A 12,878-nucleotide genomic window follows, 5' to 3' on the forward strand; every position below is an offset into this window, starting at 1 on the left:
TAGTTCTCAGCACATGACCGCCAATAAAACAAAACACCCCACCAACTTCACACCTTGATTATCTTATTGGTAAAACCTGGACTAGAGGGATATTTACTAATTGGAAGAATATTTACAGTCTTTGAAAGACATAAAGGTTCATTATTGATACCTGCTGGAAAACTCACTATGATAGCCTTCTCCTGGGATAGGGGAATATTAATGAGACTAAGTGGTTGTATGACTGAATGAGAATAGCTCAAGGTAAAGAAAGGGCAGGAGAAGAAAAACCACCATTCCTCAGGCACCTGCTCTACCGTGAGGAAGCACGTACATTTTATATATGCCAATTGCATCTTTCAAAGAATCTTACTGTGAAAGTTAAGTATAAGCAAAGCCCATGAAAATGAAAAGTCCTGTGGTATCTCCAGCTCCCACCCCAAACAGGAGACATCATCAGTGAATATCCTATTAAAGAGAAAAATCACCTGCAAGTAACAGTATAAAGTGGCAATTTTCCACAGCCACTAGCAAAATCCATGATGATAACTGAAGAAATCATTAAAATTCCCAAAGTAGTTTCTCTAAAACTTACATTATGAAACTAAAGCTTAATTATCAGATAATGGAATGCTAGCAAGGAGGAAGTAGTTCATCCTTAACATGGGGTTCTAAGCACAAATGTTCTGCTTTGGTATTCAATGGAGAAATACACACAGTCCCACTATGCCTGAGTATCACATAAAAAAACCACTTTCTGGCCCATAACCATAGCAGGCCCATAACCATAACGGGATGAGCATCCCGTGGTAGTGAAACAGGACATATCTGGGATTTAGACTATTGGGCCTAATGTCCTGGAAAGCAGCCAACACATTCAACTTTCCAAGTAAGAAGGTTATTCCACAGCAAAGATGACCCATTTGTTATTTATATGTTGGGTCCCAAACACACAAACAACATCCACAGCTTATTGGCCTTATTGTCACCCAGTGAGTTCTTAACCTAGTGGCTCTCTGGAATCACCCAGGAGCCTTTAAAATACAGAGAGATATCCCCAGAGATGCTAATGAATGGATTGGGGTACATACAGCCTAGATAGCAGTAGTGTCAGGACTCCCAGGTGATTGTCAGGTGCACCCAGAACTGAGAACCACTTCTCTAGACAAAGCAGTGCCTCTCAGACTTTAGTGGGTACCCGGTGATCTAGTTAAAATTCAGATTCTGCCTCAGTAGGCCTAAGGTGGGGCCTGAGATCCTGCCATTTCGAACAAGCTCCAGGGGATGCTCTTGCTGGTCATCCTTGGTCCACCCTTTGAAGAGCAAGGCTCTCCAGAGGCCTAGGCCAGAAAAACATTCCAACAAACTCTGCTTCATATTCTCCTGGCTTCTAGAATTCTATGCCAGTCATTACATTTGGTAGTTTTTTTTTTTTTTAAAGATTTTATTTATTTATTCGACAGACAGAGATCATAAGTAGGTAGAGAGCAGGCAGAGAAAGAGGGGGAAACAGGCTCCCTGCTCAGCAGAGAGCCCGATGTGGGGCTCAATCCCAGGACCCTGAGATCATGACCTGAGCCAAAGGCAGAGGCTTTAACCCACTGAGCCACCCAGGTGCCCCTACATTTGGTAGTTCTTAAATGGAGAATGCAGTCCTTGTTCTAGATTGAACACCTCATCCTCTCACCAAGGCGGTGTCATCCTTAGGCACAAGAGGTACAGGGCATAGGACCCATGATCTTTGGAGGAGCTCTGGAAAATGCAAAGGCCTGAAAAAATGTTATGGGACCAAAAATTAAAACTGCAAAATAACAACTAAAATTAAGTTCATTACATGTCCACAGAATACAACATTACTTATTTCATTGATTGTCCAATTTCATATTTAGGCGACGTCTATTATATTAAAAAAAAAAGATAGGTTACCTTTTACAACTTCACAAGAATTCCTAAACATACAGAAATGCTGAGAAATCACAAGCAAATAGAGTTAAGCGACTCACTCATAGGCCAATAATTTAAAAAGCAAAATATAAAAATTGCTTTTCATCTTTTCTCTTCAGTAAAATGTGGTGTGTGGGTCTATTTAATATGTTTGATATGTTCAGAGGTAAGACCTCCAAAAACAAGACTTCTCAGAACTAGAAGGACCTACAGTGAATCTACTTCAAACGCTTTGCATTTATGCTTATAACATTCGGCCCAAGTCACGGAGGCAGCTCCCAGAGCTTTGTATGGTAACTCAGCACTGAGTCAGGATCCGGGCACGCAGGTCTCCGAGCCAGCTAAAGGCATTTGTACATTATTGCTCCTTCATTGTGGTCAATACTTGGGCTGTTTAGGGATCTTTCTTTACTTCTTCCAGTTTTTCCAAAACCATGTGGCTCCTTTGGTTTTATTCTTTTACTCATGACTCAGTTTCTGAATATAAGGACATCTCAAATCTCAACACTCCACTTCCATAGCCAAGAAAGCTTTGCAATCTGTTACTACAAATGGTCAAATGACTGACGGCTGCCACAGAAGTGTAGGCACAAGGATGACTTCCAACAACCTTCATCTATGGGCACAGCACGACAAAATTTACACATGAAAGAGGAACTGGTGCACAGGAAATCAGAGTTTTTGCTTCAAGATTTTCAGCTGCCACCTCATTCTGGCATTTAGAAAGTATTTCTGAAGCAAGGCTATCTCCCTGCTATTGAAATCTCATCTACTTTAATTTGTCTGTGTAAACTACTCGGACCTGATAACACACTTAAGCAAAAGGCCCTCCACAAATTATACCTGGACTGGGAGAAGCAGCTTGTGGGGAAACTGGGTTTCAACCAGACTAATGTTTACACATTGAAAACCCATGGAATTCTAATCGTGGAGAACAACAACTTCCCTACAACCTCGTGGGTGAATAGGGGTAGGAGAAATCAACACAAAGACACTGGGGGCAAAGGCAAGTCCTTGAAGGCCATTCAGGGAACTGATCTAAGCTAGCGGTCCGCAAGCTTTAGAGTGATTGACAAAATCACCTGGAGGATTTCTAAGACTTCAGGGCCTTACCACTGCCAATGGCCTGGTGAGCTCCAGAAGGGGTCCAATGAGACGATTCTTTTTTTTTTTTTTAGGATTTTTGTTTGTTTCTTTATTTATTTGACGGAGAGAGATCACAAGTAGGCAGAGAGAAAGAGGAGGGGGGGGAAGCAGGCTCCCTGCCGAGCAGAGAGACGGATGCGGGGCCTGATCCCAGCACTCGGGGATCATGACCTGAGCTGAAGACAGAGGCTTTAACCCACTGAGCCACCCAGGCGCGATTCTAATGCATGTGATCACCCTGTCTCATTTTGGGGACTGTGTCACAGATGGAGGAGAAGACAGCCAAGGGTTGGAACTTGGAGAGCAGTGACGTTGGGGGATCTGACCTTGTTAACCACTGCTTCACCAAGGGCCTAGCCCACAGTCAGTTTTACTGAATGATTGTAGCCTCACCACTATATCTAAACCTACGCTTTGTTGTACTTATTTGCTGTACTAGGTAATTCTAAAATGAGAAGCTGGTAAAACATTTTATGCCTTTTTAAAAGCTATTTTGAAGAACGGACTGAAGGCACTCCAAGGGGAGGGCACAGCATAAGCCAAAATGGAAGCAGGAAATGGAGTGATTGTGCTTTTAGTCAAGGAAGCATGCCGCGTGGGTGAGGAAGAACAAGAAAAGACTGAAACAGAGGGATTTAGGGATTTTAAAAACTCCCTTGACCTTCTCCAGTGAGCAGAACCGGCAGAAAGTCACTCATGTGTCAACGGGCTCAGTTTTAGCCCATCGGGCTCAGATCTTAAGGAAGCCTTTCATTCTTGGATTCATTCTTCCTACCAGCTCCTCACAACTCACCAGGACATGGAGTATGCGGGACGTTCTCGTAAATATTAGCTGTCGCTATTTAAGTTTGGCACATTCATCTGAGAAATAGATAGTCTGGGTAAAAATCAGTATCTTATCTCTACCCTAGACAATAAACTTGTTAAAGAATTATTACCCTAATAGAAAAACACCACCACCGACAGCAAAAAAGAGGGGTCAGCGGTGTTGGTGGGTACTCAGTAGATTAGATGTTCAACCTCCCAACTTTTCATCACATATTCTGTCTTCCCTCCTATTCCTGGGCCAACGCTCCCAGCTAAGTTTTTGTGTGCACAAGACCAGAGCTACTCTAAGTGTGGCACTTCTTTCATTGAGAAAGTTTTACCGCAAAAAGCAACGGCAGCTAAACTAAAGTGCACGCCGATGTGGTTGGTTGCCTTTCCAGGGCAAGCTGCTCGTGCACAGGGAAAAGCAGTTCTCAATGGGCACACTGCAATCCTGCACTTGTCCCAACCCCACTCCCTTCCCCCACCCAACTTGTTCCTTCACTTATTCCTGTTTTCTTCCATAGCATCAGTATTTCTGTCTTTGCTGAGCCATTCCTATTTGTAAGCCCAAATACTATGTTATTCCGTATCTTAAAAAGAGTCCTCGTCCCTCAACTCCTCCCAGATCCCCAATTCTCTGCTCCTTTCCACAGCAAAACTTCTAAAGAGCTGTTCTCACTTTCTCAGTTCCTAGCTGGTCATGAATTCACTCTAAGAAGGCTTCCTCCTCCATCAGTGCCCTGGAAGAGCACATGTCATGGTCATCCGTATCTACACTACATGGCCAGATCCGGGGGCAACTGTCAGTCTTCATCATCTCCAACCTCCAGCAGCTCTTGACACTCCTTCCCTCATGAAATACCTTCTTCGCAGGAAATGATACGCTGCTGGGTCTCATCTTAAATCATGGTCTGCTCCTTTTCAGTCTCTTTGGCTAGATGCTTCTCCATGTCTTGACCGTTAAAATGGCAGCATGCTCTACAGCCCTGTCCTAAGTACTTTTTTAAAAATCTGCTCTCTTCCGGGTGCTCTCATTCAGTGCCATGGCTTCAAATATCATCCATAGGCTGGTGACCCTCAAAGGCACATCTCCAGCCCTAACCTCTCCCCTCAGCTCCATGTAAGCAGGTTTAGCTTCCTCTTCTGTTTCCACTAAGATATCTAGGAGCATTCCAAACTCCTGTTTTACCCAAGATTCTTCACCTGCCCCACCCCCAAAGCTTCTCCTCCGGTATCTCCCCACCCAAGTGAATGGCACCACCATTCATCCTTCTGTTCGGGCCAAAATTCTAAAGGCAAATCTTCCATTTTTTTTCTCTGCCACCCACATCCAGTCATCTGCAAGTTATGTTATCTTGATCTTCAATATCAATCTTACTACATTCACTGTAATCTACCTGTTCAAACCATTAACATCTTAGCTGGATTGCTGTATTAAGCTCCTAACTGGTCCTTCTTGGTTTCTCTCCCTCTTTTCTAAAAAAAAAAAACAAAAACAAAACCAAAAAAACAAAACAAAAACAAAAACCTTATTTACTTATTTCAGAGAGAGAGAGAGAGAGAGAGAGAGAGCATGCACACAAGTTGGGGCAGGGTGCAGGAGAGGGAGAAGCAGACTCCCCATTGAGCAGGGATTCCCCATGTGATGCTCAATCCCAGGACCCAGGGATCATGACCTGAGCCAAAGGCAGATAATTAACCAAGTGCCCTCTTCTTGGCTTCTTTTAATGCTTCTCTACTCCCTAATATTTGGGCCCCGTCTTCCTCTTCTAACCTCATCATTACAGGTTCCTTCTTGCCTCATGTTCCAGCCACACTAACAGTCTATCAGTTCCTTGAATGTGCCATATTTACTCTAACCACAGGGCCCTTGTATAAGCTATTCCTGCTGATAAGAACATTCTTCCTTTGCTGTCTGCCTGTTAACTCCTCCTTTGGCTTTCAGCTCAAGTTTTATTTCCTAATGAAAGAGGCTTCCAATCCCAGTTCAGAACAAATTTTCTTTCATAAACATCTTCAAAGAACTATGCTCTATTTTTATGGCAATTGTTTTATACTTCAGACACTGAAAAAATATTTGCTGAATCAATGGGTCAGTAAATAAATGAATGACCTTCCCTAAGAATCTTTGGATCCATAAATTACCTATTTGCTACACTCCTCTTAGTTGAAAGCTAAATTAGTTGAAGGTAATGGTCAACTACATAACTCAGTGTTTGGTGAGAAAAAGCACAAAAGAAAATGTATGCTATATTTGAAGCCAACATGCACACAAGTTAAAGAAAATAAGGGTCTGAACTTTCAACTGTAAGGCCAGAAGATTTTACCTTCCTCAGTAAGCAAGTCTGTTATAAGATTTATCTCTTTGAAAATGTATAAAGCTGTGACTTTATTTTTGTACTATATTTTGCAATGTGTATGGGAAGGGGGTGGAGAGAAGCTTGTCTCAAAGTGTCCTGTATTTTTGGTACTTAATTTTCATCTCCCTTATGTTCCTTCTTTCTCAAATTGAGCAGTTGTTCTCATCAGAAACATCTACCAAGAACTTAACAGTGGGCATAACATAGCTTTGCACACAAGCAAGAGAGACACATGTCTCATCCTTGAGCAAGTTAGGCTGGACAGACTTACCGTGTTGCCCAATATTCGACATTCAGGTGGAAATAAACACAAGACCATACTAATCATCAAGTGTCTGGTCACAGCTTTTGGTAGGACTTCACATAAAGCAGGCAAGCTACAGGACTTGGGACAACATAGTTTATAGATGAAAGTTAAAAGCTTTTAACCTACTTCAAAATGGGAAGAAAGAACCAACACATCAAAGAATACATATTTTGAGGGATGAGCTATTCAGTTGCACTTAAGGGTAGGGCAGTGGTGACTTTTCAGCTAGTTACTATCAGTTTGACATGTATTAAGCACAAAGTGGGCAGTAAAAGTGGGATTTTGGGTAAAAATGCCTCTTTGAGGGGCCCTGATCAAATGTTTGTCTAAGAAAGCACCATGGAAAAAAGGTGGTAAGCTTCAGAGATGTGGATCTAGCCCTGCAACTTGCATCCACAGTTTAGCAAATGATAACTTTTTTTTCAATGTATGCTAACATATTTTAAAAAGATTTTATTTATTTATTTGAGAGAAAAAGAGTGGGCGAGAGTGCACCGAAGTGTGTGTGTGTGTGGGGGGGGTGGGGATGGAGGACCAGAGGGGGAGGGAGAGAGAGGAGATTCCCTGCTGAGCAGAGCCAAAGCAGAGCTTGATCCCAAGACCACAACCTGAGCCAAAGTCAAGAGTTGGATGTTCAACTGACTGAACTACCTAGGCACCCCTGCTCTTTAACATATTTCAAATATCTTTAACATCTTTCAGAAATTTACCTTTTTACCAGTATAGTAGTGGCTAATATTTTTTATGGATTTCTAGTATATTCTAGAAAATACTGCATTCATAAGGCAAGAAAAATCTTACATGGTTTCATAATTTGAATGAGAAATGGCTAGGGTGTTTGCATGGGGAGAAGAGTGGGAAGCAGAGCAGCACAGAACAGTGTCTGTTCCAACTTGGCAGGTGTTCTCTACCAGACCCTGGAGTCCTCTCTCCAAATTGGGTTGGACTTGCCATCACCAGTGGAAAAACAGTGCCCATTTCTTATCAGCACCGACTTGAGTGGCAAGAGCATGATGTTACTGCATTTAGCAAAGGCTGATGGCCTTTTTCTTGGGTTTGCTTTGGGAGCATCTTCTGTTTAGATGTATTACACAGAGCTCATCCTAAACTAACCCATGCTCCTGTTTGGTTAACGCTGTAGATAAAAATCTTGAACATCATGTATTTACTCAAAAGCAGAATCTATACTTCCAAGTCTATTACCCATTTGTGTGACCATGAATCTTCATAAATGGAGTAGAGATTTTTAGGTAGGTAGAAAGAGAGAGAGAGAGAGAGAGACAGTGTTTAATTTTAAAAAAGGCACATTGTGGTCATGGTTTTCAGGAAGCTCAAGCAGAGCCTGTGTGTATAAGGAACAAAATGTCAAATTTATTTTTGGTTTGAATTTTTGCCATTGAATATTCTAATTCAAGTCAAAACATCCCTCTGCACACAGGGCAGGCAAAATGACCACATGATGATGTTGTGTGATGGTGATGTCAGCAGCCTGGACCTCTTCCCAACTGGCTCCCTAGACCACCTCAGAGCCCTCTACACGTACCTAGAATGTTAGATCTTTGGTAATAAGGCCAGATTCATGACCAATAGCTCCCTTTAAACCTATGGCAGCCGGATATCCAGATGAAAAGATTCTTGATTCTACTCACAGATATCCAACTAAATATGCTAAATTCTAAAGAAAGCTATTTCAAGAGTTTCAATTAGTCTTGAACATGGAAAAGCTGCTTCTGTACTTATGTAAAATATAATATGCCATATTATACTATTTGTTACTTCACAAGTTTTTAACACTTCGTTTTCACACCTCCACATCTATAAATGTATACTGCAGCAGAAGCCATATTAGGCGTATCTTATCAAAATCCAACCCTATATTCCTGGGGCTCTTACCACCATCATACCTGGCATCTGGGGAGGACATATGGTAACTTTGGTCTACAGATAGATACCTGGAGAATTCAACCTTTATCTTGAATATGAGGATGTTTGGGGCTGGACAAGAGGAGGAAGGAGAAACAGGCAAATGGAGACCTGAAGGAAAGAACGCTTATGAAACGGTACATTATGAGTGTGGAAGTAAATATCGGCCAGTTTCCTAAAGAACTTCACCTTCACATTCTGTATGCTGAGATGACAGAGACAGGAAGCGTGAGACCAGATGCCACCATGACACTCTCCTGGAAAGTTCCTGACATTCAGGCTGCTGCCTAATCTCCTTTCTTAGCTCCCACTCCTTCAAGCACTGACTCTGATCTTCTTTTTTTCCCCCTGGATATGCCTAATACAAGCTAATTTTGCCAACCTTCAGAGATTCAACTTTATGTCACTATCTCCCCGAATGTCTTCTCTAGCTCTAAATTTTGCTGACAGCATTATTTTCGGCTCTCTACTGGCCATATCTCTTGGCTGTATAAAAGGAACTTCAATCTTCATGGGTCCAACTTGGGGGTCATATCTTACTCCTAGTGCTGAGCACATGGTAGATGCTTAATGTATCCTGCTGAGTTAAAATGAATTAAGAAAGATTAGAAATGACTCAAGTGCCAGCAACAGGGCTGGTTAAATAAATGATGGTACACCAATTCAACAGAACATTATATGCCTATAAAAGAAAAAAAAGAAACATAAATGAATGAGGGGCTTTCTACGTATTAATGTGGAAAGACTGCCAAGATTTTTAAGTAAAAGAGCAACATGCAAAATAGTGTATATATTAAGCTACCTGCCAGGCTCTCTATAAAAGAACACCAGAAGGTCATGCGAGAATCTAATAAAAGTGGTTAACTATAGGCTGGGGGTAAGGGATAAATACAGTAGGTGGGAGGCGGATTTTTCAATGTATACTCTTCTTGTATTGTTTGATTTCTGAACTATGTTAATGTTTCACCTGTTTAAAACAAATAGTAATATGTATATTTTTCGAATGGGAGAAGTTAATTCAGAGACGAAGAAAAAGAATCCCAGGACTTGAAACTTTCCAGCTTGAGATCAAACTAGAAAAATCATTTGTACCTCCTCTCCTCCATATAACAAGCTGCAGTTATCATCAACTTAAAAGTCTTACTTGTTAGCCACCAAGCGCATAACAGTCCAGTCCTTTGGAAACATCTCTGGGCGTATCAATATTCGGAACACAGTAAATATCTGTAGCAGGAAATCCTTGGATAGAGAGGAAACAGACCATTTTATTGAGTTATTGTAACTGTCAACACACACACACACACACACACACACACAGCACCGTTGTTGTCATTTCCAAGGCAACTACAGAGAAGGAAGTCATGCTTCTATAATTCACCAGGAGAAGGAATCATCACCCTTCCCCTTCTCACCACCCAACTGGCTTGCTACCCTTCCCAAATGTTCTCTTTTACTTTTCTTTCTCATACACAGTGGAGATGAGCTTTCATTCCTCTTCACAAGCTCTAAACATTTAGATTTTATAAATAAAGAGGAACTGATAGTTGAAGATTAGCAGACAGATATATTCTTTCTACTATTATAGTGTCCTCTACATCAGAACTTTTCATATCGAGAGAACAATCAACAGTTCTTCCTTTTAGGTGGGTGTCAAAATTACGAAGTTCTGTTCATTAAAAAGCATTTTAAGTGAACACCCATGTTTCTTCGAGGGCATTCTGAGGATACAGCATCAATGGTAGGCATGCAGGTTTTCAGCATCTGAGTGTGCTATGTAGAAGACACTCAAATAAGGATGTGTGCTATGCTGAGCCCAGTGCTGAGTGCTTAGTAGCTATGATGGTGTCAAGGAATTCTTCACAGGGGTGTCATGCCAGAGGGCAACGGGATTTACCGAGATGTTATCTTTCAACAGATTACCTAGAAACACTCTTGACAAAAAGCTACCGCAAGACACAGAAATACCTCTTTTTAATACATTTCAAGTGACAGCACCTCAAACGCTGTAGCATACTACACTTAACGGGGACTCAAGGAGACCCCATGCTACATGTACTGAACGACATAAAGCATGCCCAAGAGATTAGCTCAGTCTAGCTTGTATTTCGATTTATTAACTAGAAAACATAAAGATTTGCTGATAACCTTAAGCAGTGCTAGGAATATATCTCTCTACCAATCTGATGGAAGGCAACAGTATGGTCTTGCTTAATCTTAAAAAAAAACAACACATGAGAGTTTTATTTATGAAACCCAACAACGCATTATGTTAAATATGTAAGCTGCTTGAATACAAGATTACGGTTGTCATTCAGAAGATAGATAGAATAGAATAGATATAGATAGATAGATAGAATCTGAAGATAGAATATCATATCATCAGAAGATAGAATCTGAAAATATAAGAAATATAAGAAACATGTGGTAGCTCTGTGTGTGTGCATGTGTGTGCGCGCGTATGCGTGTGTGTGCGTGTGGTTTTTTTAAAGATACTCTAACAGCTTTGACCAAGTCCATAAATATTTTGACACGAATTTATTTTGGCTTCTTGGGCATCAACACACATACATTGATATGTACTATGTGCCACGTGGAAATACGCCCTCTAGGTCATTTGGCTTTAAATGGCCAGACAGATCTTTGTCATATAGGCAGAATCACCAGACAGAGTTTCCCAAATGAACTCTACATCAGGTCAGACAATCTGGGGAAACACCTCATGTTCTAGCTCTCTTTTGGGAAAGCAAGTCATTATCATACTAAAAGAGTGAGAAACCTTTCTTAATGCATTCTAAAACTTATTCCAGAAAGTTTTTCAGTTCATTCTTTTGGGTTTCCCAGACATGACTACATATACTCTCTGCAAAAATGGATGTTTGAATTTACCTTTGAAACAATTAGATCCGAATTCAGTTTCCTATCTGGCTGCACTTCCTTAGATAGATGTTTAAAAAAAAAAAAAAATCATGAAGGTGGGAGTCACTTCTCACAGTTCACAATGACTTACGAATAGCTTAATTTCTAAAATACTGAAATTTCATAATTTCCCCTCAAAACTTTTAGAGAATTGGAAATTGGAGGTAGCACCCTTAGCAATGGAGTGTGTGTATGGGGGGAGGTAGGAGAGAGTGACAGAAGCCACACAGGGCATTGAAAAGGGTATGTGCTATGGTGAGTGCTGTGAAGTGTATAAACCTGGCGATTCACAGACCTGTACCCCTGGGGCTAATAATACATTTTATGTTAATAAAATATAATAAAATAAAAGAAGCCGCACAGGGGCAGAATTGTCTGAAAAACTGGCTACAGCAGGCAGGACATCTACGTTCTGGGCTGACAACTTTGGTTGCTCTTTTGTAGTGCTCGGGTCAAAGGGAAAGTTATTCCAGGTGGGAGAGCTGGGCACAGATCATCTGTTTCGGTGCCATCTTGTTTTCTTATTCCCACTAATCTCACAGAATAAAAGTTGTGGTGGTGTGCAACACTGGGCCAACACCCGCGTAGTGACATAAATCTTTGCTTCCCATAAGAAAAGTTTTTAGTCTTTCAAATAGCTTTCTATGGTATCCATGCAAGCAAGCTTCATCTACCTTTATAGGACCCAACACATTGTGGCAATCTGACGATGTTTCATCAGAGGGTAACATAAACACCTTCTACTGTGACCCTCCTATGAGATAGAGCTCAGCAAGGATTTACCCTCAGCTGTCATGCAACGGGTTTCATTTAAACTCAGTTCCAGTCTTTTAAAGCACTAATACCGGAACGCTGGATTCTTCAACACCCCCTGCCTGCCCTTCCCAAATCCACTGGGTTTCCCGGTCTGTCCTAAGTACTTCTCAGCTCTGATCATTTCACTGAACGTGTGCTTTTGCATGTCTATATGAAATTATTTGGCACACATAACAATAACTAACAGATCTTTCCTATAATTTAAAAAAGGAACATTACTAAAATAATATTCCTGTTTGGATAGCAACAAGGAAGTGTTTCATGTGCTGCTACTTTAAAATTGGTAGCCTGGGAGCAGTTTCTTTTTCGTTTGTTTACTTCAAATAGCACAACATGGTAACTTAACTGCATTACTGTTTTTATTCCGATCAGGGTTCAAAATAGATAAAGGAACAGCGAGGTAGTACTTTATAGAAGCACTTTTTTCTTCAGTGCAAGAGGTTCAAGTAAGGAAGATCATGTGAAAACCAAAACGATAAGAATGCCCATACTCAAACAGAAAAGAAAGCAAGAGCAATTTTTTATGACTTTAGAAATCATCACTAACATTTATTCATTCATAAATACTGAGTGCTCTGTTATGTACCAGGCACTGTGTTAGACGCTGGGGACACCTAGTGGGGTAAGATACATTCTTTTTATTTTATTTGAATGAAAAAAGATACATTCTTTTATGT

At 40.9% G+C, this 12,878-nt stretch overlaps 1 protein-coding gene across 1 annotated transcript in view; it reads right to left on the minus strand.

Moving 5' to 3' along the window:
- DOCK4 (dedicator of cytokinesis 4) overlaps positions 1 to 12,878 on the minus strand; it is a 422,803-nt gene that overhangs the window by 74,309 nt on the left and 335,616 nt on the right. The window contains exon 27 of the mRNA XM_080818711.1: positions 9,614 to 9,708. Within this exon, the coding sequence (XP_080674837.1) occupies positions 9,614 to 9,708 (95 nt within the window). The remainder of the gene's footprint in view (positions 1 to 9,613; positions 9,709 to 12,878) is intronic.

The sequence above is a fragment of the Martes martes genome (genome assembly GCF_963455335.1).
Source record: "Martes martes genome assembly, chromosome: 11".
Taxonomy (NCBI): Eukaryota; Metazoa; Chordata; class Mammalia; order Carnivora; family Mustelidae; genus Martes; species Martes martes.